Source organism: Hippoglossus hippoglossus, chromosome 13, assembly GCF_009819705.1.
Source record: "Hippoglossus hippoglossus isolate fHipHip1 chromosome 13, fHipHip1.pri, whole genome shotgun sequence".
NCBI classification, from domain to species: Eukaryota; Metazoa; Chordata; class Actinopteri; order Pleuronectiformes; family Pleuronectidae; genus Hippoglossus; species Hippoglossus hippoglossus.
The window spans coordinates 23,716,183-23,741,779 of NC_047163.1; the positions used below are offsets into that span (position 1 = coordinate 23,716,183).

The window sequence follows — 25,597 nt, forward strand, 5'->3', positions numbered from 1 at the left end:
TGACCAATTTCAACACTTGTAACAATGAGTAAGCTAATAGTTTTGCAACATCAGTGCCATCTGTACTTCCTGTTGACGTAGCAGGCTCTTACTCATATTGCTGCTCCTGTTTGACCTTACTAAGACATAAAGGCTCAGCATATGGTATGAATCATCCTACCTGTTTCACAAGTCCAGACACACACCCTTGATCGAGGGGAGACACATTGCTTCTGATTTGCTGCTACAAATATAAGAAATCACCTGAGCACCATATAACATGAGGAGTTTTCTGTTTGTCCAAGGTTGGGATGCTATTTGTTTAAACACATGGGCATTTGGAGTGATAGTTGCTATCAAGTTAGAATCAGGAACTTTTTTGAATGAATAATCAATCAGAATAATACCCCACCATACATGAGCATGAATAAGAAAAGTAATAGTGATATCCTCAAGACCTCTTATGTTTACCTCTGCCAAGGTAGATGTGTTTCCACCCTGGTCCATTTGTTTCTTGGTGGTTTGTTTGTAAGCAAGATTACACAAAAATAACAGATTTTCTCGAAACTTGGTGTAAGGATGGGATATGGGTCAGGGACAACCCATTACATTTTGTTGAGGATCTGGCTCAGGGGGCGGGTCCAGGGATTTTTGTCACTTTCTTTAACATTGCGAGAAGTGTTTTTTCATTTTGCATGGATCTTGATCAAAATAAAAAATAAGGCACACTTTTTGAACTATCTCTCTGAGTGTGTGTGATATGGTGCAGCTTGATTGGATTTAAGGGGACTGTTGGGCCTTGTTTGTGGTTTGTTCTCTTCTGAGTACCATTCTTGTTTTCTATGGAATGTCACGTCCAAATATAAAATAAATATTCAAATGTTGGAGCTCTCTGACTCACCAGAAGATGATGTTTCTCAAAGACACAAAGGTTGGCGTGCATCCAGTTGGCTACTGACACTTAATTTATGAAAACAGGAAACATACAGTAGATCTTCTTGTAAACCCCTTCAAGGCTACACTGGAAATGCTTACACAATCGACTACTGGTCAGAAACACATGTTCTCTAGAAGTGATTTTAGGTCAGGGGGTCATTAGACTTAACTAAATATTATGTGTTCTGGATTCGTTGAGAATAATGAAGAGATTGTCCTTGGCCAGTTATCTCATCCTTTTGTGATCTTATCTGTCATCTACAGTGTCTAAACAGATCAAGGCAATGTGAGTTTTTTTTGTTATTTGCCTGTGAGATGTAAAAGGATTTAGTTGACTTGTCCATGCGGTGAAGACAAGTCTGCCCTTCCGAACAGATCAGAGACTCGTCTGTTGGAGTGTTTCCAAACTCTCATGTGAGAGGTGGGGGTTGAGTGGAAATCAATGCATACATTACTGCAACTAGATTAAAAGATGATCAAAGCAACATTAACCAATTTTCCACAAAGTCATTGAATTTAGTTCAAGTGTTGGTCTTTTGCTGTTGTTTCTAAACATTTCTGTGCCGTCAGTAATTGGTTGTGCCCCTGCATGAGAATTGGCCGTTTTTTAAAAATCAAACACAACCTGCATGGTGTGTCTTGATTGTGTCATTTTTCAGCTCTTTTACGCAAGAGCGTGCCGCAAAGTTTTCGTGGAAACTGAACATTTCGTTTTTATTTGAACTGCACCCAGTTTTTAAGGACATTTTCTTTTAAAACTGAGTTTGCACAAGGAAGGTTTATAGGATAGTGTTCCTGTAAGACACATACAGTACATACTGGTAGGTGTGTCTGCCTAGTAAATCGCACCAGATGTCGGAATCTTCTGACTTCCTGGTTTTGTTGGTTACATTGCATGATGTTTGTTTTCATCACGACACCAATGTAATGTTAAGGATGGAAAAGGATGCTCGGCTCGTCACAAGGGGTTGTAGCATCCTTTTCTTTTTTTTTTTACAGCACCAAGTCATGTGTGTCTGGGTTTGTAATGTGTGTGTGCGTATGTCTGTTTGTTTATAGTGTAAACGCCAGTGTCTCAGCAGGCCTCTAATGTTTAACCAGGGTTTGAATGAGTAATTACAAGCCTGGAGGCTGTTGATGGAGTTAAGTATTACCTGTGGCTATATGGCATCTAAAACACCATTGTTATCCCACCAATTTTAGAAATGCCGGTAAATCCCGCTCTTCCGCTCCGCTTTAATGTTTGTGTCACCTTCCTGTTTTCCAAAGAAAATAGATAAGGCTGAAACGTGACAACGTGACGTGTTTGTGAGGGAATTCAGCAGCTGAGCAGGGATGTCAGCAGCTGGATATAGGTCTGTCCTTATGCTTGTGTGTCCATGTCTGTGCATGTGATGCATAACCTACATAACTTGATTTAAATGACATTAAGTCAACTGTAGACCTACCTTGTTTATCACAGTGAGGCCTGTGTGTTACCATGCATCTGATAGTATTTGTAAATGGTTGTCTCCTGGAAATCCCATGTTTTATAAAGTATACATAGTAAAAGTTATTACTCTTTTGTTTTACCAAAAGCTATCAAAGTTTGAATGGAACCTCTTATCCAACTGATCTAGATGTGGCCTCATTTGACCAGCTTTGAATATTTTACTGAGCTCCTTCAATGCTGTTGTCTACCTCTAGTTTGTCTGAACTGTAAGTTTAAATGTAATCTGAATCCGTCTCAGAATAGCGCTGCATGCCTTGGTCAGGTATGTTTAGATCACTTGGCTGGCTGTTGTGTGGACCTGGGTCATCAAGAAAACTGTAGCAGAACCTGTGGTCTTAACTCAGAAAAGACTGGGTCTGCGCAGTGTGTCAACTGGCGTCTGTACCCGTTGATGAAAGTCTATCTTTAGTATGACCTGCTTTCCCTTTCTCTTTATCTGTCCTGACCCTGCTCTGCTCTGGCTGCCCTCATCTTCTCCGTTCTTGTCTCTCCAGCTTTGACCAGCAAACTGCTCATTGAACTTTTTACATAGAAATTAGCCGTTATTTGACAGTAGAGTGTGACGTATGGACAGATGAAGTGCGACAAAGGTCCCCAGCCCGGCTGAAATGAGGACGCTGACACTCCATGAACTCGACTTTTCTCTCTACTAATCTGTCACTGTGTTTTGGTTGTGACACATATTTTTATACCTGTGTCCCGAAGCTGCAAGGCTCAATGTGCAGCTGTGGACACACATGCACACCAGCCAGCTCCCTGTCTCTCCCATGGACTGTATCTGTCTTGGGTGCAAACTCATAAGGCCTTAGCAGGGCCTGCCCCTGCATAGAGCCAAGCCCTATATTTATCCCACTCTCCTCTTAAGAGTGACTAATATGGGCACGGACAGCAGGGGGGGGGGGGGGGGTCATCCAGTTATCTGCCCACTGTGTGGAGTGGTCCTTACATAGTGATGATTGTGTCTGTGACTGTTGCCCTAACAAGTACCTACTGCTTCATTTCAGCCCAAAGCCTGGGAGGGCTGAATGCTAAAAGATGACCCACCGACTCTCTGCTGCAATGCTTGGTCAGGGTCTCCTTTCTTTATCTCCCATCATTGAAGGTCCACCCCTCATTCACATACTTTGTGAAGACAAATTCAGTTGTACTTGTTGCCCCCTTTTTAGCTTTGTTAGCACATTTTTGCAGTTGAATCAGTTACTCTGATTGAACAGACACTTTCCCATTTGTCTTTATGACTAAATTATAATGTAGTTATTCTTAGTACATTCAAACTGTTTTATATAAGTTGACAATGATAATGTCATTTCCAGAGTGGGTCAATTTTAATCCCATTAATTACTTAGACTATGGCAGCCAGTCTAATTTGTCCCACCAAAGTTTCATAATGAACAGAATTTTTTAACCCTTCTCATAAAAGGTCTCTAACTTAGTGTTTTGCACTGCCGCTTCACCATGTACAGCACTCTTTGCCCCGCTGTCGCTTTCTCTCGCTCATAGTCAGACAGACCATCGACAGCACCAGGAGAAATCTCCCTGTGTTGCTTGGCCATCAAAACATCCATCAAGTTTTTACCTTCCTTAGAACGCATGCAGAACTTGTCATAACATTGGAAGTTTTAGTTGTGTGCATTAACACAATTTATTAACATTGGTTATTTTGTTCCACCAAAACCCCAAAGATACTCAGTTTATTATGTATACCATGAAAAGCATAAAGGTCTTTCATGTTTAAGTGAATGTTGCAGCCTGTAAAATATAATTTCACTATTTTCCTGTTAATCACCAAAAGAGTGAATACTGATAGACCTCCGACAAATCTTGACAAATTGCTTCAGGTCTAGTGTGGATATAGTGTGTGGTAATGGTCTGTATTTGTGTGTCAGGGTATGTTTTGTGTCTACTTACTTGCTATATTTCATATTCCATATTCATGCCTGTACTAACACAGCCTCAAACCAGTCCCAACAATCAAAGCATATGCAGGCTGTGTCAAACCTGTGAGTTATCGTCATGTCAAAGTGCACGTACAGTAAGTTGATGGTTCACATCTGAATATAGGCTGTTAATAGCTGAAACTTTTAAAGGACTACTGTATATTTAGAAAGCTTATTAGAGTCCACCCACCTTTCCTAACTATCAGGCTTCGATTCCACTTTCTTAGTGTGTCTGTGTATATTTATAAGAGGTCAAGTTTGCGTGTATGCACATGCATGAGTACGGGTGTTATCTTACAGATGACATTGTACAGTAGCACTGCTATACATGGTCATTGCCAAGTACAGTTCATGAGTGTGTGTGTGTGTGTGAGATCAGTGGGACATGGTACAGCAGGAATTAAGGAGAGTGACAAATGAAAACTAGGCCAGCAGCCAAAGTTGTGGGAAATGCAGAAAAGAGGAAGCGAGAAAGGGAGGACCGAGAGGAAACAGCTAGGTCAAGGGTGGAGGGGTTATGGGAAATAATCCCTCTGTTGTCTGTTTCTCCTGATTCTGTACTTCCACAGCCTCAGCAAAATCCAGGAAGGACAGTCGGGTGTCTGGGAGGATGGAGAGATGAAGTTACAGAGAAAAGGGGGATAACAGGAAGCCTGAATGGCAGATGACATGTGTTTTTTGTTTTTTTTTATGCTGCCACGAGTGTGAAACCGGAGAACTTTAGACCCTGATGCACTGTAGGAGTTGGGTTCATTGAGTGTAGACCTGCAGCCTGCTGCCAAGGTGGAGAGATTATCCAATGCAGTGGTTTACCATTAAAATAAGTTTATGAAATCAATCAAATTTTATTTGTAAAGCCCATATTCACAAATCACAATTTGTCTCATAGGGCCTTAAGGTGTGACATCCTCTGGCCTTATCCACTGTTTGTGTAACATCTACCAATTACGTAGCTTTGATGTCATCACCTGCCTTTCATTTATCCCAGTGATCTTCCCTGTGTGCATGTGTCATTGTCAGTTCTTTTTTTTAGTTTCTGGGCCCAGAGGCTACGAAACCGCCCTTATTCAAGTTTAGTGGAACAGGTTGGCCAACTCCCTGGATTGGTGTTACCTCCTAGGAACAATTTGTCTCTGTATTTGCATCATGATATTATGGACACACAACAGCAAAATGGAGCATTCACTGACATATACTTTAATACATGACGTTTGTCCTCTTTAAAACTCTTATTAGCTTAATTTAGGCTAATATCCTATGAAAAGTCTAAAATGTAAAAAAAAAAAAGCTACAGTTGGACATATTCAGGGCAAGAGTTTAAAAAAAAGTATCATAATATAATTTTTCATCAAAGCAATACAACAAAGGTTCAATATGTATAAATATATATTTTATCACATATTTGACATCAAATTTGTAAATTATTTAGCTGTTTTGCTCATAAAGAAGAGTTGAAAACCACAAGCCTCACCCAGGAGCAAAAAACTGTCTTATACTAATGTAACATTATTGTGTTAATTGTAGATATCAACTGATATGAAAATTTTTAACTTGACATAAACGTTGGCCATATCATCCAGCCTAAGGTGGAAGTTTTATAAAACTAAGCCAAAAGCAGGTGTGTGTAGAAATCTCAGGATTGCCTGGTTTTAAAGTTTGTGACTGTATTTGTTTATGCTCCTATATACTAAGTTCCTGCAGGTTTGACTTGTGCCTAAGTGCCTGCGGTCTTTGGCTACGTCCACACTACAAATATTTTAGTTGTAAAATGCATCACCTTTGCTACGTGTATGTGTGGCGTCCACGCTGCTCTAGCTGAAATGGAGACTTTTTGAAATAATAACACAAACATCCACGTCTGCTTTCTGAGTGCGTTGTATCAGTAAAGATTTGACTATTAACGGTGAATGCAAAATGTCTAACACTTAATGTCCCTCTCACCATGTCATTGGTCCAAGCAAAGATATTCCTTGTCTTACTTTTAACCATTGATGGTCCTTGTTCATAATATTTTGCACCAAAGCAAACAACTGCAGACTGGACTATCTGCTTCTTGTTTACACCCAGTGCATCTGTATGGCCATTAGATGTGCATTTTCATGTGCGTTAAGATGCACAGTTTATTTCTGATAAACAGCGAGAATTGTATGATTTATCAGGACAGAGATAATTTACGTTTTAGGGTTTTAAAATTATCACATTATTGTGGGTGTAGTTTAGGTGGCAGGCCTGTTGTACAGCATCATTTAGGTTTATTGGTCCCATGGCTGTCATCTGACACGCTCATAAGCTGCTACAGAAGTGGGTCTTCCAACCTGTTTTATCTGTATGTTGTATAACTGTATGAATCTAAACACACACACTCACACAATCATTGTTTGTTGTCCACATGAGACACTGTTAATAATGTGTCCTCCTCGATGCAGTGACCTCAGTCACAGTTAATAAGATTAAATGTTCCAGAGAGGAACAGAACCCCGTTTAATAGGACCTGCTTTGGCGTGCAGCGTTATGTGCTGGCCAGCTCTTATCTCTGCTCCAACACTGAGGAGGAGGGGTCTCGCTCTGTCTTCCCTCTCGGACCTCTTGTTCTTCTCTCAATCCTCCCATCCCTCTGTACTGGCAGCTGTTAGTCTGAGTAACCCTGTGTGTGTGTGTGTGTGTGTGTGTGTGTGTGTGTGTGTGTGTGTGTGTGTGTGTGTGTGTGTGTGTGTGTGTGTGTGTGTGTGTGTGTGTGTGTGTGTGTGTGTGTGTGTGTGTGTGTGTGTGTGTGTGTGTGTGTGTGTGTGTGTGTGTGTGTGTAGTCCAGCTGTGTGGAGAAGCACAGAACATTGTGTTCTGAGTTCACATAGAGGCCTGGGTCTTGTTTGGCTTGCCTTGGTGGGATTTGGGGGAGTCTGCAGATCAGAGGACAACTGAAAGGACCATTGTGACAGTGACATAAGCCCATGACAACACCCGTCTGTTCCTTGTCCACATCTCGTGCTTATTATGAGAAAGTGGGGTTGGCATGTGCAAAGAAGTGAAGTAGAGTTTTGAATTACATAAGTTACACAAAAGAAATGATGACTGTACAAGTTGACAGACGTCTTTGGGTTTGAAGCCTCAATCATGTCTTATTTTTCTTCTTTTCTCTTCCGTCAGTATCAGTGAGAGCTTCCTCACAGTAAAAGGTGCAGCCCTGTTCCTTCCCAGGGGTAACAGCCCAACGCCGAACTCTGCACCTCCTATCAGCCAGCGCAGGAACAAGCACACAGGTAAAGACTTGTTCGCACATTAATGAAAGCTGCACCTTCTCTCAGGAGAGTTTTTCAAAATGACATTTCTGTGCAGTATCTTGGGGAGCAGCTGGAGCCGAAACAAGGCAGATGAATCAGTTTGCTGTTGCATGCCATGTGGTGGACAGCTTGTTTGTTGGATATTTAAAAAAAAATGTACAACATGTTTGGATAATGAAAATGAAGCAGGAAAATTATACCAGGAGAAGAAAAAAATTAGCTGCCAGTGGAAAATACAGCTTTTGAAGACCTTTTATGTTTTGAGATGAGCTGATTACTATAAAAAGCATCAGTGTCCTTTTTTTTCTTCAGATGTAGGCCTCCATGAAAGAGACACCAGTGTTAATGCATTGGAAACTTTCCACAGGGGAAATGATACACTATCCTCTGTGTTATGTCGACCTTTAAATGCCAAGAGTACGATTGTTGTCCAAAATAAACTGAAACTAAGGGAGAATGTTGAAATCCTATCTGTGCAGGTGATCTCCAGAAACACCTTCAGACTATGTTCACCGTTCTGCGGCCAGAGGACACCATCCGACTGGTACGTAACACACACACACACACACACGCACACACACAATGGCAAAGGTCAGGAGCAGAGTGGTCTTGTTATCAGGGAGATTATACCAGAGGGGCTGGTTGCAGTTCTTCATTAGCTAATGTAAACTATAAAACTTGTTCTGGATTTTAAAAACAACAGTTTTTGTATTTAAGAATTCCAGTCATTTCCCTAAAGTCCCTGAAGCATCTTTAATTTATTTCTAAAAGTCAGAGAGGACTTGTGAGAGACAGATACAATTTTTTTTTTAAAAGAATCCTCCGTAGCGTGCTTTATTCGACCAGTCCTTTTGGGTGAACGCCCACATATTTCAAACTACACACCCCAAGGTTGTAATACCAAATTTGTGATAAGATATTGAAGCCTCATGACAAAAATTCAGAATAACCCTGATTACATATGAGGCGTTATTTTCTCAGGCTATAGAAAGCTCCTCCAGAGCCAAAGAAGACATTATATAACAGTTCTCACAGTAGGCCTTTCTGCTGTTTGTACATTTCTCCTCCTTCCTTCATCTCTCTGTTGTGTCTTTTCTTTCAGGCTGTGCGTCTCGAGAGCGCCTACCCTCAGGTAACCCGCTACATGGTGGTCGTCTCCACCAACGGCAGACAGGACACAGAGGAGAGCATCGTTCTCGGCATGGACTTTGTCTCTTCTGATAGGTCGGTGCCTCAACAACAACACACCACTCTGTCTTTAGGTGTTATATCAAATGTATTTATATCCCACACTTGTGACAGCAACTTAGGAGAGATGGCATACTGTCCCTCTTTTTAGCTTTACTGTGATATTGACATTATTATCTTATTCTTGGATTTGCCAGAATGTCTTCTAATTATATTATAAGTCTCTGACTTAAACCCATTAAGACCTAAGGCGCGAATAAAAACTCTCTACAATAAATGCGTTGTTTGAAAAAGACCACTTTAAACCTGAGAGTTTTCTGAAGAGCTGACAGAATTGCCAACATTTTAAAAAAAACTGAAATTCTTAGTCTCTGAAGCAGATAGACATTAAATGAAAATATTTGATAGATTAAACCTTTGGCTTTCATTGTCAATCATTACCATTTTCCTAAACCTCGTGAAATTTTTTTTAAATCTTCCTCCTCAAACCCTAACCCCCCATAATGCTGTTTGCCTTTGCCGCAAGTATATCACAATGTATTTCATTAGTCACATGTCTTGAAAACGATGACTTTGTCACACATCTTATCGGGTAAGATGCACACAAACGTTGCACCCGGTCTTAAAGGTACTTTATGCATATGTTCGATCCGGTCTAAATAGTTTAAGCTACTTAAATTAATTAAAGTTTTTCAAAATAAAGGATGACTTTTTCCTATCCTTAACTATTTTGCTTCTTGAACGTCTTCAAAGCAGTTGTTGCTTTGTTGTGCTGTGGTCTAACATGTCGATCTCCCTGCCAGCTGCTGTACGGTGGGTCTGATTCTACCTCTGTGGAGTGACACTCTGATCCACTTGGATGGAGATGGGTAAGACACCACACCTACATCCTGCTTCACTTCTTGACCTTATTTAGCAGTTTGATTGTGACACTTTTTGTTGTTATAACATGGCTAATAATCTTTTTTTCTCTATCACCACAGTGGCTTTAGTGTCTCGACAGTGAACAGGGTTCATGTCTTCAAGCCTGTTTCTGTCCAGGCCATGTGGTGAGCAACCTTTATCAATGAAAAGTTGCATTTAGATTATGTTGTAGCACTGAAACAACTACCTAATTTTCACTACCTCCTTCGACTTGGACCTCCAGCCTTTTTATCTTTTGTCACTGCTGCTTATCTTCTCTCTCCTCCTTCTTCTTTTCTCATTATCTTTCTGCTTCCCAGTCTCCTCTTTATCTCTCCCTGTCTCACATACCAGGGCTTCCTCTTCATTTCTGTACTCATTGTCTTCATTTCCTCATTTTATTGTCCCTTTGTTACTTTGACCTCCCACTTCCCTCAGCGTTCTCTGATACACTAATTTGTCCTGGTTTATATCTCTGTATCACATCTCTTCATCGCTGTAATCCCTCTGTTATTTAGCTCTGCTCCCCTTGCTCCCCTTTCTCATATATGCTGTTACTAATTCCTCTCTTCTACTTGTATCACTTTGTCCTTTTCTTCATCTCATATTAGCATAAAGAAAACTGTTTTGTTCACTCCATACTAGAGATGTTATGTTAGTTTCCCCCCCCTAAAAATCATTTCCAATACCTGAAAGTTGTGTATCGGCTGATTGTGTAGACTGATCCGATTCCAGTGCATTGGAAAAAAAAAACGTGTGCAACATATTTGAACAGCTGTTTGCTAACCGTATATGGAAGTGATGAACAAATGCATAGAGAGTGCAATAGAACTTTTATTATCTAGTTTGACAGTCATAAGTGAAAGATAAATTCATAACTAGATCTAAAAATACACAATACTCCTCAAAACTGAAGTTTCACAAACTGTATACAGTACATAGCCATTTTACTTGTGGGACTTTCCAGCATGAAATATTGCCAATTGGTGACATCTTAGCTAGCTCTGGCTATCGCTAGACTACAGGAAAATCACTTCTTCTTCACCACTCTGAAAACAGTAGGCCACTTACTAGTGGCAAGTGCTGTTTTCGGGTGAGGAAGAAAAATTGATTTCCAGGAAAAGAAAATGGCAGTTTAATCTGGGTGAGAGTGATACACTTTGAAAGAAGTGGCATTGGATCAGTACATAGACTCGCTGGACCCATCATTTTCTGCAGTATCAGAGGCATTTCCAATGCTGGTATCTGAACATCTCCAAACTTGACTTTTTTTCATTCTGTATTTTTTTTTATTACTATTGAAACAACCTCTCAAGTGTGAATCTTCATCCCTCTCTTGTGTCTGCCTCAGGTCAGCCCTCCAGTCCCTCCACAAAGCGTGCGACGTGGCTCGCTGCCACAACTACTACCCCGGCAGCCTGTTCCTCACATGGATCAGCTACTACCAGAGCAGGATCTCCTCTAACCAGATCTGTGTCAACGAGTGGAACGCCATGCAGGACGTAGAGTCGCACCGTGCAAACTCACCTGTCCCCTTCACAGACCTGTGAGTAAGAGAACAGGAGTGACCAAAGAGTGCATTATTCAAAATTCCAGATTTCTTACTGATGGAGGAATATCTGGAATATAATGTGGTTTGTGGTGCGTTCCAGGCATAGAATCATTTTCACAATTTGTCCTTTTGGTTGCCAGAGAGTGGCTCAGCTCCAATGATGTGTGGTGTAAAATTCCTGTGGAGTGAACATTTTAAAAATGTGTTGAGGTGGAAACCTACAAGCAATAGATAATAAATCATTCATACTGCAACCAGTATTTCATAACTTAAAATACCTAAATCCACAAAATAGTTAGAATCCATTTCAATAGTTGTTTTTGGCGAACACTTGTTAACTAATACTGATTTTAAGAATTAACCAAGGCCCTGTTCAGATCTGGTATTAACATCCGACCTGAGAGATCCGATCATAAGTGGACAGGGCGAAGTTTGTCTGTTCTCACTTGGTGTTACAATGTGCCCTGAATGTGTTTCCTGTGACCACTTGTGATAGGATTTTACTTCCCTGCTCTATATGCAAATAATCATTTACGTTATTTCTGTTCCCTAAGACCAAATGATGATGTCTTTACCCAGTCTGAGTTTACAGATGTATCAGTTGACGTGTGTGGGGGCACAAGAGAGTGTTGACATTGTGGCAACAAACTAATTAACATATTGGCAATGAGTAAAAATACATTTGATTCATTGTGACACTGTTGCAGGTCAGGGGACGTCAGCCGAATGGTTGATCCTTCATAACTGGCCCAGGACACATCTGCGTACACACAGCTGAAAGAATGTGACCACATGTGTCTCAGACCACCTGAATGAGTGATCTGATCTCGGTACACATTTGTGTGAATTCAGATCTGTTCGTAGCACAGAACATCTCAATAGATCTTAATTCATGTAGGAGATTCTTCAAACACACATGTACAGTGTATGAACAGCTTTAAGTGAGCTGACTGTACTAAAACTATAAACCAAGGGTGGAATTTGTTACGTGGTGCAGATGGAGCCAGGCCTATAATTATTATTGATGGAACATCTTTGAAATGTCGAGGAGTTTGACATGACAGCAGTGGTGTGCATCCTACACATGACACCTACATATGCATTTCAGCCGTATGTGAAAGGTATAGTGTGCAGGACGAACATGCACACAAACCTCAACAAACATGTTCCCAGAAATGCACCACAGGAAGAACACACTGCACACACTTGGATCCCAGATTCAGAGAAAGCAGAAGATGTTTCACAGAAGGTGCGTTTCAGCAAGATCAGAAATAAGTTGCTCAGTCTGAACAGCGTTGGTCAACCTCTCTTCACGTGCTGGGGTCACATGCTGTCTGTGAGCTCTGAGGCCAACACAGAGGCAAAAAACAAAAACACACACAAGCTGCCAGGACTAAACTGTGTGCACTGGCTCATGATCATACATACACAACTTTTATCCATGACACAGAGTTGTCAGCAGATCACATGGGAGAAGAGAGAGTGCAGTGAACGACAGAGGCAGCTGGATTTAGGTCTTTACTAATACCAGGGAAATTCCACTCCCTCCTGCTTAGTCATGTGTACACACACTTCAGATGTGCTCGAGTGTCCAAATTAGCTGAGGCTTTAGCTGGCTTGAAGTACGTCTGGAAAAACAGAATCCAGACAGACAAATAGAGCAATAAAGGGACGGACAGAAGCAGGTGGCAGGTGAAGAGAAGGAGGTAGAGAATTGACATGGGCATTAGGGAAGATATTTTGCTGCTGCTGCTGCATGCACCTGTTTCCCATGGAACAAAAGAATAAGAAGTGGGGAAATAAAAGAGAGGGCAAGTTCCACTTGACAGTCAAGAAACACCCATATTTACTGCCTGACTGGAAACAGACACACCTCGCGCTCAAACAATAATAGTTTGTCTGCACAGAGCGACGGCCAAAACTATATGACCTGCTAATGTTTGTTGACATGGCAGCTTGTTTCCTGGTAGAACCACTGAGGGAAAGGTTGAGAAAGCAGGAAGGGGTTTGATTTATGGGCTTTGCGGTAAATTCCCGGTAGGATACTTATCACTGATTCAACAAAGCAACAGAATTTCCATACCTTGGTTACCACCATTTATCACCATTCTTCCTGTCATCATACAATCGTCACACACATGCTCCATTTCTCCTTTATTTCTCTGAGTGGCCGTCCCTCCTTCAGGCTGTCTGTGGGCACATCAAGGCTTGTTGTGAGGTTAAAGTGTTACTGGATGTCAATAACCTGTATTTGTTGGCAAGGTTAAAAAGTTTCTCTTTCTCTTAGCTCAGTGGACTCAGTCTCCTGAGGTCAGTAAGACTTATCATTAACATAAACAAGCCGACTGTTTCTAGTGTCCCACCACAGACAGATGCTTTTAGATCTGCAGTTACACACCTGTGGCCACCCCATTGAGCCCCTGTGTGACTGCTGACTCACACTGCTGGGTATTGCTATAATGAGACCAAAATTAGGCAACGCAACACGATAGAAGCTTGGAGACAAATTGAGCTCTTCTCTCCTGAGAGGTAATTAGGATACTTGTTGGCATCATCAGCGTGACGTCCGAGGGCGAAATGCATCCCCCCAGAAGAGCAGTTAGAAACACAGCCAGGCACAACAACAGGCAAATTCTACAAGGAGACTATGTTGTGGAATCGCCAACGGGTCACAATCTCAGATTTTCTGTTCCCCTCTCTAGTTTCTGAGAGTCGAACAAAGTGGCAATTCTCTCGTGGAACAAGGAGTCTCATTGAGACTGGAGTGAAAATGAATCAATGAACAGAATGCAAGAGTTGTTTCTGGGACTGTGAAGGTGGTCCTTTGTGTCCAGAATTGTGTTGTTCTTTTCAGGGTGTGTTGCAGTTGTTTTTTATTAAAGGTTATTTGTGTCTGTGTCCACAGGCCCACAGAGAGGGAGCGCACAGAGAGGCTCATCAAGATGCGCCTCCGAGAGATCATGATGCTAAAAGATCTGGAGAATGTCACCTGCAAGGAGGTGAGAGGCACATACAGGAATTGATGTTCACATCTAGGTTTGACAAATCCAGGTTTTTCAAATGCAGGTGTTCACACTTAGATTTAAATAGTGCAAATCCTCACCATTGTACACCATTTTTACTTTTACTCCTGCAGAAACAGATTGACTTTTTTAGTGCAGATAATTTGATATCAGTCCTCTTTGTTTGCCACAGATGCAGCACTGACTCATCAATAGTGTTCATGGTGCTTCTCTGAATTGTTGTTGTCCTTTCCCAGATCCGAACAGAGCTGGAGATGCAGATGGTGTGTAACCTGAGGGAGTTCAAAGAGTTCATAGACAACGAGATGATAGTCATCCTGGGACAGATGGATAGTCCCACTGAGATCTTTGAACACGTCTATCTGGTAAGAACCTGTGGCCCTGTAATAGTGGAACTTCCTGTTCATAAATACGATATTAGCAGTTATACATCTATTCGTCATTAGTCAGTGGATTAATGTACAGCTGATTGTGTCAAAGTTTTGGTTAACTCCCAGCAGGTAAGTAGTGTGCGTTGAACATGCATGTGTTCACTTTGATATTGACCTGACCCTTGTTATGTGCAGGGCTCCGAGTGGAACGCATCCAACCTGGAGGAGCTGCAGAACAGTGGGTAAGAGATCAGTCACTACAGTTCTCCAGTGTTACTTCTCATGATCTGAATTTTAATACATTTAAATAAATAAGGCTTCATGCAGTGAAAAGGTATTCTAATGTTTGAATCCCTCTGTAGTCTATGCATTTATGCATTCCCTAAATAGATTTTTGACAGAATAATCGTTTTCATCATCGTTTTGCGGTGCTTGTTTGCATGTTCTGTTTTACTAGTGTTAAAATCCACAGTTAACCCGAACATCAACGGTAACCAACCTTATCAAGCCTCCTGTTAGCATTAAACTGCAAAATAGTTTATAGGAATGTTCATCCTGTGATGTATTAGGTAATTCAGCATCTGGGTAGTCTGCACTAAAATATGAGGTCAATATCAGCAAGTCACTCTGCCTCTTCCTGTCATTTATGAAGAGTGCGATACATCCTGAATGTGACGAGGGAAATAGACAACTTTTTCCCGGGAATGTTTGAGTACCACAACATCAGAGTGTACGATGAGGAGGCCACGAACCTGCTGGAGTACTGGAACGAAACCTACAAGTTCATCACTAAAGCAAAGTAAGCTTAAACACCGGCACACACACTCGCACACACTGCCTAAGTTCTAACAAGTTTAGATCTTCTAATGCAACACAATCCCTGTCTCTCTCTCTGTGTCAGGAAAGCCGGTGCTAAGTGTTTGGTTCACTGTAAGATGGGCGTGAGTCGCTCGGCCTCCACAGTGATCGCCTACGCCATGAAGGAGTACGGCTGGGACCTGGACACCGCCTTCGACTATGTGAAGGAGAGACGGGCTGTCACCAAACCAAACCCTTCCTTCATGAAACAGCTGGAGGAGTATCAGGGAATTCTGCTGGCCAGGTGCGCTGTCATACAGAAACATCTGTAAATAATATTTTCATTTCTCAGGCTTCATTTTGATTCACACACTATTATTTCTGTCCTTCCACAGCAAACAAAGGCACAATAAGCTATGGCGCTCCCACTCTGAAAGTGACCTATCAGATCGCTCAGAGTCTATGTGTAAAGCGTCCTCGCACTCTCTGGGCCGCTCAGACTCTCACAACAACAACACCTCCTCCCCCTCCTTACATCACTTCCTGGGCGTGGCTGTGCTGCAAGCGCTCGGTGCTGAAGACTCTGCCAAATTGAACTCCACACCGTCTGAGTCAGAGACACACACCAACGGTCTGTGTGACTCACCGGTTCAGGAGGAGGTCAGATCGGATTGTGAAGATCCCTTCCTGCATCCCCTCCCGAGTCCCCGAGCAGCCACTGTAGTCCCTGAGGAAAGACTGGACAATTCAGCGAGCGTGGCTGTCACTGTGCCTGTTGCTCTACCCCACCCGCCACCGTCGCTCCACATCCTACCTCCTACGCCTGAACTCCAGCGCGTTCGCCGGAGTCCTCCTACACATCTGTCCATTTCAGTGCCCAAACACAAACCGACAGAATTATCCCTCACTTTGCACGAGCGAAGCAGCTCGGAGGAAGTCTCCCCTCTCACTCTGGGATCCACTGACTCCGACATTATAGATCAGTCATTATCTGATTTAAGTGACAAACACAGCCCTCTCAGCCCTGCAAACGCTGCCCCTCTCCTGCTGACTCTGCCCCTCGCTCCCAACGATGACAACAACAACCCCAGTGAGTTACAGGTGGGTAGTGATTGCAACAGCCGCTGCGATGCCGATGGCTCATCAAACCACAGCACGGACAGCATCGACTTCTTCAGTGCCAGAGAAAAGTTTCTGGGCTTGGCCCAAGACAGCAAAACTTGGACACTTTCAGAGCAGACACAACAGAGGACTCCATCGCCATATGAAGAAAACGGAGAAACGGACGATAAGGAGGAAGAGGAGCAGGGGAATGGGAGTCAGGTACAAACTCATTCTGTTTCTTTTGTCTACTTGACTCTTAGATATTATAACTTTTATTAAAGTAATGCTGCCGCTCACACAATTGATAACAAGATGCTATCAAATGTTTTGTCCTGTCTGACCAGTTGTCCAACACCTATAAATCTTTAATTCATGTGACATAAGCAATAATAATGCGAAGCTCGCATTGAAATCTGCGAACAGAAATGAACTCCAGAAAATGTCTGGAAAATTGAGTCCAGGCATTTTGCAGAGTTTGTCTTTCACATATGAAGAAATGTGTAGGAGATTTTCTAGGATTTCCGCAACAACACAAAAATGTCTGCACTTCAGTGCATGTCTGAAAGCAGCTCAAGTGTGTGTGGGTGCTAAACAGTGTTTTTTATTATTTAGTTTCCATAAAGATGTTTCCCCAGCCTTAACCTGTTCTAGAGCAATTTCACATACTTCACATGTTCATATTCTGGACAGTACGTTAACTCCAAAGAATCTACTGACATTCATCTGCATTAGGAGCTAATTATGAAGTGTGGTTGGTTACAGTGGTGGTCAACATTTCACACACATAGTTCTAACATCACAGAGGTTGTGTATTAGTGACGATACAGAGAGAATTCGTCTGTTACAAACAGAAATGTATACTGAACTAAAAGAGACCGAGCACTAAACCATAGTGACACCTGCTGGGGGATAAGACCATAGAGGTCTAACACTTTTTGTACATATGTAGTTAATCATTTGTATTTTGTGTAGATTATAGGGTTTTAAAAAGAATATTGTAAAAAAAAAATCAAAGGAATATTAATAAAGTAGTTAATTATAGGAAGACTTTCTCTGATTCATAAATGCTCACATTGTAGAGAAACAACGTGATATAATAATATATAATTATAACAACATATAATTAATACAGTTGGTATTTTTCTCTCTCTCTGACTCTTAGGTATCTCAGCTGTCTGAAGACAGTGATGACAAAGCCAGCCCTCATCACCCTCACCATGACAACGGAGTATCAGTTCGCCATATTGTCACTGAGATCGAAGCCATATGCCACCCAGAGTCGTTCTTTCCTCCGTCTCCATCCTCCAGCTCCTCTTCGCCCCTCGCTCCGTCCTCCCACAGCCTTCGGCTCATTCCCCCGGAACCTCAGGAGGAGGCAGTGTCCTGTGAATTCGACCACGCCTCATCATCGCCACCCTCCCGCCCGCAGTCTCCCTCCATGTTGCAGTGCGACTGGCCAGCAGGCTCGGTGCGGCGGGCTACCGAGCAGCTGGAGCAGAAGCTGAGACAGGAAATGGAGATCATAGCGGTATCTCAGCGATCCCCACTGCATTCGCCCAGTGCCGAACAGCCCCCTGTCAGACTGTCCCTGTGCTCCCCGAGCACTGAACACCCTCCTCCCCTTCACTCCACAGAACAAAGTGACACTCAGGGAGAGATCATGGCTGAATCTGCTAAGTCCAAAGACTCAGAGAAACAAACAGGGTCACAACACGAGCTTCAAAGACTCGACCCCTCAGGCATACACAAACTCCCGGAGCCTCCCTGCTCCCCTCACTCAGATAACAGCCACGTCTCTGGTGCTATACCTGTCACTGTGCACACATCCGTAGATAGCCATATGCTGACATCATCACTGGCCTCTACTAGTCCATTAGTAGAACCATCTCTAAATACCTCATGTCCTTCCCAAGGACAGAGCCAGCTCCACAGCCAAAGCCAGCAGGGTCAGACCCTGCCCCAGGCCTGTTCACACAAAATGACTCTGGATGGGGCAACAGTGCAGGAGTCAGACACTGATGAAAGGCTGGAGACTAATTCCCAGGGCAGCCAAGGGGGATGTGGCCCCGGCTGTGACGCCCAGAGCAGGCTGGCTCATGGCAGTCAGGAGCTAGAGAGGATTCAGCAGACGCTGAGTGAGCTGCAGGCCTTCCTCCATGAGGGCGTCGGCCTTGAGACAACGGACAGTGAAGCACAGGAGGTGGGGCAGCCTCAGGCGCAGAGAGACACTATGGACACAGAGCCCGGACATTGTAAAGAGCCGAGTTCTGAACACACCTCTCCAGAACTGGAAGGACAGCGTCTCCGAAATGGGCGAGAAGGCAAGAGCTTCCTGGAGTTGACGGGGTGGCACAGAGCCATGGAGCTGGAGGCTCGCATCCGCCAGGCAGGCCTCACCCCTCCTTCTCTCATGAAGAGGTCGGCCTCATTGGCCAAACTGGACTGTCTGGAGCTGTCAGCCAACGACCTCAGCGACTTGGACCTGAGGTCGCACATCAGAACGACATCGTCCCACTCTCAGGACTCTCTCTCCACGTCCCCATCCCACCTCGACGATACCTGGAAGAAGCAGAAGGTGTTGGCTCGAAACATTTGTGCCGAAAAGACAGGTTGGCTCCGCGATGACTCATCCTCGCCACAGTCTATGGCCGATTCCTCCGAAGAGACGGGTGAGAGGGAGGAAACCGACAGTATTGGGAGCGGCGCGGTTGCCACATCACGTCAGCAGAGTCGGGGACACTCATCGAGGCGTTCTCGCAGAGCATCTGCTGAGAAAAAGCAGCGATCCATCACTGTGCTATACAATACTATGTAACCTCAGTGCAGTGGACTGCAACAGACATACTGGAGCCCTGCACACGCGTGAGAGGCTGCAAGATGTGTATGAATGCGTAGACTCTGTGTAACCTCCGATTTATGTAGTGTGCAAGAACCGAATGATGAACATAAGTGTATGATGCATGTAAACTACTGGATGTGCTGATTCAACTGGAGTTCAGGTGTGTGTACAGTAATGAAATATGAATGTCCAAATTAAGACTCATTAAGTGCACACTGAATGCACTCCACTATGTCTGTGTCCCCTTTTTTTAAAATGAGATGCGTTTGTTTTCAGTGTGTGACCCTTGCAGCCTCCTCAGTTTATCTGAAGCTACAATGAGAGGGCCTTTCTTCAAACATGCACTTTACTGTTCAATGAACTCCTTTTTATTTGAAATCTGTTTCTTACCCCAGGGGCAGGATTTGTTTGCACTGGTCCCACTAGTGTTTCGTTTTTTCAGCAGTGGGCAGATGCGTCTTTATTCAGATTTTTAATTGAACCAGGACAAAGCTGATATTTGTTTTTTTATTCAACGCTTTAGCAGTTAATAAATATGGTGAGTTTGTTTTGACTACAGTGATGTTTTATTCTTGTGTGCAGGCTTCATCTCACAAACATTACTTTTCTTATATCAAAACGTATTGTTGACTTTACTGCCACCTGCTGGCTTTAAATAGGTAATAGAGAAGGTTTGTTAATGAGTAAAATGCAGTAAAAATGTGTGTTAACACCTCTTCATATACAGTCTATGGTAAACACATAGTACTGCAAACCCTCCCCTCCTCCAAACCTCTGGGTTAACAGAAATACTTTCTACTCGTCATTTTTAAATACGTAACTGAGCCTTTGATCAAGTCGGTCCCGTCTCCGCAGGGAAATGATCTCCAACGGTGCTCAATGCAGTTTATTTCAGGCTGACATTTTACCTAGTGTTTCATGTGGGTAATTAAAGAGTGAGATGTAGGCCACCGGTACCCTTGCTGTCTCACACACACACACACACACACACACACACACACACACACACACTCTCACTCTCAGATCATATTACAGCAGTGACCGACAAAGAACATTAAAGACCAAAAAGACTGAGCAGATGAAAGAAGAAGGACCAAATTGAACTATCATGAACAGGGCAGTAGTGGAAACAGTGAGGAATAAAATCAGAAGCAGAGAGACGTTAGGATTGACTGTCTTCCCTGGGTTCAATGGCTGACATCCTTCTCTTTGCATGCTACTGCTCTCAGCATCTCTGTAACACACACACTTGCACACCATGTTTTTATGTTTGTGGCTTTTTGCAGACTCCCCTCACACACACAGACACACATGCAGCCCAGTGCTTCCTCCATCCCGATGTGATTCATAAAGTCGGACTGAGTTGGCGTAAGGGGCTGATTCACGTAGAAAGTAATTTCATTTTTACACTTCCCACTGTGAAAGCAGCCTGGGTGAAGGGAGTTGTAATTCTTAGAGGGGGTTTAGAATCTGTAAGCTGTCCTTTTCCTCGCCGTCAAGCCTAAAATAACTACAGGCAAAAAAGAAAAGAGAAAAGAAAACCCTTGGATCTGGCTGAGAATCCATGTCACAGGGAGGATGATGGAGGCAGGAGCTGCTGAAAACAGAGCGGCCCTCTGTGGCGCTGACTGACGCTGCAGCTTTCATATCTCCTGAGATATTAATTGCTTTTGTCACCTTCAACTGAAGAGGACCAGAGATGAAGTTCCAGAGTAAGAAAGCAGTGTGGGGGGGGTTGTCAAGGGATTTAAAGCATGTGAGGCTGTCTGTAATTTGAAAAAGGATTAGGGAAAAAAAAGGTAACCCACTCGTAGATTGCTGCTCGAGAAGATGTCTCTTTATTTGAATCGTTATCTGAGGTCACTTCCAAGTATTCACCATGAAAACATCTGGCTGTCTCTTTTCTCCAACATTTTTTTTTTTTAAAGTAAAAAAAAAAAGAAAAGAAAATATCTTTTTCTTATCAACCAGGCAAGCTTAAATAATAGAGGAGGCAGAGGTGGTTCTCCTCAGTTTGTGCTGATATTGACGTGTGAAAGTTTTACATTTCTTTCAATGAAATAAAATAAAAACGAAGCAGGAACAAGCTGCTCCTCTCCTCCCGTCTTTTGCAACTAAGCATGTTTCTCGGTGTTAGGCAGCCTTGAGCCCTGCAATAGCAACAACACAGTCACAACTATGAGAGCTATTATCTTGACAAACTTTTTTCTTGTTTGGTGTGATTTTACACTTTTTGCTCGCAGCATGTTTTGGTGAGCTTTCGACGTGCAGTAAAACCTCTCTGGCTCTACATTTAAGGTTCGACTTTAGACCTTGTGCTTCTGTAGGCCTAGACTGCTCAGGGAACTCCCATCATGCACTGAGCACTCTCTCTCTCTCTCTCTCTCTCTCTCTCTCTCTCTGCCCCCATGTATCTATTACATTACTACATGTCAGTAACTTTGTTTGTTCTTTAGTGTGTGCCCCCCACCCCCCTTTCTCCTTCTCTCTCCAGAGCTGCAGGATCTAGATCTGACACTAGTCAACAATTATTATTATTATAAATATCACTCTTATTTTTATTATAACAACCAGTGGGACAGAGCTTAAATATGGAGGTTAGAAAACTGTCCCTCTCCTTCTCTTCCCGTCTCTTTCTCTCCCCTCTTTTCCACCCAACTCTCCTCTCTCCCCCATTTTTCTCTGCTCTCCCCCACCGGTCCAGGCAGATGGGCGCCCACACTGTCGGAGTCTGGTCCTGTCGGAGGTTAAGAGTTTTTTTCTCACCACAGTCGCCAAAGTGCTGCTCATTGTGTGAACTTTGTCTCTATAATATTGTACGGTCTCGTCCTTACTATGTAGATAATGTATGTTGTTCGCTATACAACTTAAATATTAATTGAAGGGAATATTGCAGGCCTCCAGGCTGGACTTGAAGTCAGACAAAAGAAACTCAACCTCACACGGGTGCAGACCATGCTGAAATATTGTACACACACTGTAACCGTGACGACACACAAACAGAGGAATGGTCCACTCATGTCGGGTGAGAAGATGCAAATATACAGCATCTCCTTCAGTAACACATCTTCTCCATGATTTACTGACAAAGCATTGTCCCTTTATTGTTTGGATTACACACACAGGCCTGCGACAAAGTCCTCCGCAGTCACATACTAGAACAGTTATCACACACATCTCATCATATCTGTGCTCCTGTAAGTCTAACGTCAGGCGGTAACTAGAGCCGGCCTGAGTTTATTCTTTGTGCTCAAACTCATCGTCTACATCCATTAACAGTCATATATGTGATCCACCCCCAAGCTAAATACAGTACATCTGAAATTTGTGCAAATAAAAAAAAAAGGAAATGTCCATTTTTGTTCTTGATTCGTCTTTTAGTAAAAACTGAGAAAGTTTTATAGTTTGTCATCATTCTACTCAACTTGACCGACCTTAAATGAAGAAGCTGACAGTGTTCTCCACACCACCTCTCCCCCGACTCCTCGCAGTGAGGACTCAAAACTCACGACTCAGTGAGTGTGTGTTCGTGCTGGAGCACAGAGTCGGCCTAACACACTACATTTACAGGGCAGGAGGTGAGGTCCCTGTTGACCCCTGTGCGGAGAGCTGGTTTTGAAATACACACACAGACCTGCAAACACAACTCACTCATCCGAGGAGGCATTCTTAAATTGATGTACTTGATGTATTGTTGGTTGTAAACTGGCACTGGTCAAGAAAAGTACCATGTGGCACCAGACGGAGGAAACAAGGCGTCCCTCTCTTTGCTGCCTGAGGCCGTGGGACAGCTGCGTCACTGTATGGCTTCCTGGGAGAGGTCTGGCTGAGGTGATGGGAGAGAACCGCGAAGCCGCTAAGACTGATTGTTTCCAGCCACTTACAAGGTGTGCTTAAAGATTTAAAGTTGCCTATACTGCCCTTTTCTCCCATGAGTCCTTGCTCCAGACCCCTCCCTTCTGACACCTGCCACTGTCCCACCCCCTTCCGCCCCCGCTGGGCCACTCCGCTCTCATTTGTCCATGAGCGACAGCCGGATGATGCGCTGCAGCTCCTCCTCCTCCTGCCGCCGCCGCAGCTCCGCCTCTTCCAGCTCCCGGGCCGAGATCTCCATGGCGATGCGCAGCTGCTCGCCGTAGCTGCAGTTGGTCGGCTGCTTCTTGGAGGGCGTGGAGGACAGGCTGGAGGGGGGGCGGGGCTTGTGCTGGGGGGTACTAGTGTGGGGGAAAGGTGAAAGAAGAAGACGGGTTTAAAAAACTGATCCATGACTGAAAGAATTCATCTGTGTGGACACGCTCCTCATCCTGCAGACATTATATAAAATGTATGGAAACACATTATAAATATAAAATCAAAAAGTTTATTAATCATCAATCTCTATAAACACATTCTGTGTGTGACTGTGCAGAAACTGGGGGCGAGGGACAAGCGCTTGCCTTCTGGTTTCCGTCTCTGGTTTGACCAATCCCGTTTGAGCAGGCTTTGGTTGTCGCAGGTAAAGTCCGTGTGGAGAGCAAAAGAGACAGACCACATGGAAAACCACTTCCTCCCCTTCATTGATTTCCTGCCCCGCCTTGATTCCTTTCACCTGTTTAGTCTCTGTGTTTCCTCTTGTTCTGCGACACCTTATCTCGTCTCCTCTCCTGTGAGTGTTCCACCATCTTCCATTAGCACCTCATGTGTTTTATCTGAGCTACGTTTTTTAATTTTGCTTTTAGCCTCCATGCTTTTGAATACCTTTGCCTGATCTAACTGAGGAACTGTGCTCCTCGGGAGGTTATGGAGTGGACTTAGGTGTGTTCACGTCAGAATGTGGAAAAAAAAACATGGAGGCTGTAAACAAAATGTTTTGTATTTATGGATTTAGAGCTTTTACACCTTTAACACCTTGACAACTCTTTCCAATATTTGCATTAAAACAGAGAAAAGAAAAAGGATCAGGATTGGAATAAAAAACTACCATGTTTTATTTTTGTTCCTGATCTAGAGAGTAAAATATTAACAAATAAAAAACAAGTATAAATATTAGCATCCAGATTTTGGACTTTCTACAAAGACAAGTGTCATTTTGGCTGAGAGAGATTTTTCACAGACGTACCCACCCAGAAGCTGTAGATACTTATGAGTGTCTTTTCACAAAGTAGGCAGGTTATAAGTATAAAATATATATAAAATAACTTTGAGTTGAGAGAATAAAGGATTTTCTATTCAGATAACACCACAGGATGTTACACAAGAGAAAACACAGGCAACAGCAGCACTGTGGACTGTGAGAGCAAGAAAATAACCAAAACCTTATCCCTGATCTTAATCATGACCAATTAAACCCTAACCAGATCTTAGCCAGGAGCTCAGAAGTGACGTTCTGCCTCATTAGGACCAGGCTTTGGTCTGCATGAGGTTTACTGGTCCAGACAAGATCAGTGTTTGTGCAGGACCTCAAGAGGTAACAAAAACAGGTACACACACACATTGGAAGTTGAGCAGTGGATAGCAGACGAGAGAACAGCAGGATGGATAAGAGATTAGAGTCGGGGGGGGGGGGGGACAGGACAGGACAGGAATACAGGATGTGACTCAGGGATGGAAGGAGAGAGCGACAAGATGAAAAAAATACAATGGAAGGATTCAAGACACTGAAGAATAACAATACTTAACAGAAGTGAGAGGAAGTCGGAGACAATGAGGCTGAAGGGACGGCAGCTCATATCACCTTTGTCCTGCCACTCATGACGATTTATGGTTTTCTCTTTTTAAAGGTTCACGATAAAAATCATTCTTATATTTTAAACAATTGTCCCTTTCATCCAACTCTTTGTGCAGCCCCTGGTTGGTTCAGTCATCAAACAGGAGTTCCATATTGGATGAAGGAGAAGAAAAATGAAGACTGGGCAGATGAAAACAAAACACAACAGAAGAAGAAGAAGACAGGTGAACGCCACATGAGACGAAGATGTTTTAAGTCTTACCTGTCGAGACGACTTGGGTCACAGGACAGGTTGTGTGTTCCCGGCTTGCTGTTGGTCAACGCCTCCCAGATGGTCACCTACACACACAAAGGAGAGGCCGCACAGGAAGTAAGAGAGCGAGCACAGGAAGCGGATGGACAGATGTATAGAAAGACAGAGAAATGAACAGGCGGGTGAAATGAGAGTCCTCCCTCCCTACAGGCTGTTTCCTGGTAAAGTATGTAAAGT

General features: G+C 43.3%; 2 protein-coding genes and 1 long non-coding RNA gene across 6 annotated transcripts in view; 1 reads left to right on the forward strand and 2 right to left on the reverse strand.

Moving 5' to 3' along the window:
• Nucleotides 1-19,955, forward strand: part of ssh2a (slingshot protein phosphatase 2a) — a 35,163-nt gene extending 15,208 nt beyond the window's left edge. For both annotated transcript variants that reach the window (XM_034604451.1, XM_034604450.1), the window contains 13 exons: nucleotides 7,489-7,601; nucleotides 8,102-8,166; nucleotides 8,725-8,846; nucleotides 9,614-9,679; nucleotides 9,794-9,859; nucleotides 11,065-11,259; nucleotides 14,171-14,264; nucleotides 14,525-14,653; nucleotides 14,855-14,901; nucleotides 15,312-15,458; nucleotides 15,561-15,761; nucleotides 15,853-16,780; nucleotides 17,724-19,955. In XM_034604451.1, the coding sequence (XP_034460342.1) occupies nucleotides 7,489-7,601; nucleotides 8,102-8,166; nucleotides 8,725-8,846; nucleotides 9,614-9,679; nucleotides 9,794-9,859; nucleotides 11,065-11,259; nucleotides 14,171-14,264; nucleotides 14,525-14,653; nucleotides 14,855-14,901; nucleotides 15,312-15,458; nucleotides 15,561-15,761; nucleotides 15,853-16,780; nucleotides 17,724-19,376 (3,826 nt within the window). In that variant the 3' untranslated portion in view covers nucleotides 19,377-19,955. The remainder of the gene's footprint in view (nucleotides 1-7,488; nucleotides 7,602-8,101; nucleotides 8,167-8,724; nucleotides 8,847-9,613; nucleotides 9,680-9,793; nucleotides 9,860-11,064; nucleotides 11,260-14,170; nucleotides 14,265-14,524; nucleotides 14,654-14,854; nucleotides 14,902-15,311; nucleotides 15,459-15,560; nucleotides 15,762-15,852; nucleotides 16,781-17,723) is intronic.
• Nucleotides 16,815-17,611, reverse strand: LOC117772888. The gene is made up of 2 exons (XR_004615853.1): nucleotides 17,255-17,611; nucleotides 16,815-16,897 (listed from the first exon to the last, which is right to left on the reverse strand). It is a non-coding gene; the product is annotated as an uncharacterized LOC117772888 (long non-coding RNA).
• Nucleotides 19,956-22,080: 2,125 nt separating the features above from the next.
• ankrd13b (ankyrin repeat domain 13B) overlaps nucleotides 22,081-25,597 on the reverse strand; it is a 48,073-nt gene continuing 44,556 nt past the window's right edge. For all 3 annotated transcript variants that reach the window (XM_034603903.1, XM_034603902.1, XM_034603901.1), the window contains exons 15-16: nucleotides 25,370-25,446; nucleotides 22,081-23,614 (exon numbers count right to left, since the gene is read on the reverse strand). In XM_034603903.1, coding sequence (XP_034459794.1) covers nucleotides 23,413-23,614; nucleotides 25,370-25,446 — 279 coding nt within the window. In that variant the 3' untranslated portion in view covers nucleotides 22,081-23,412. The remainder of the gene's footprint in view (nucleotides 23,615-25,369; nucleotides 25,447-25,597) is intronic.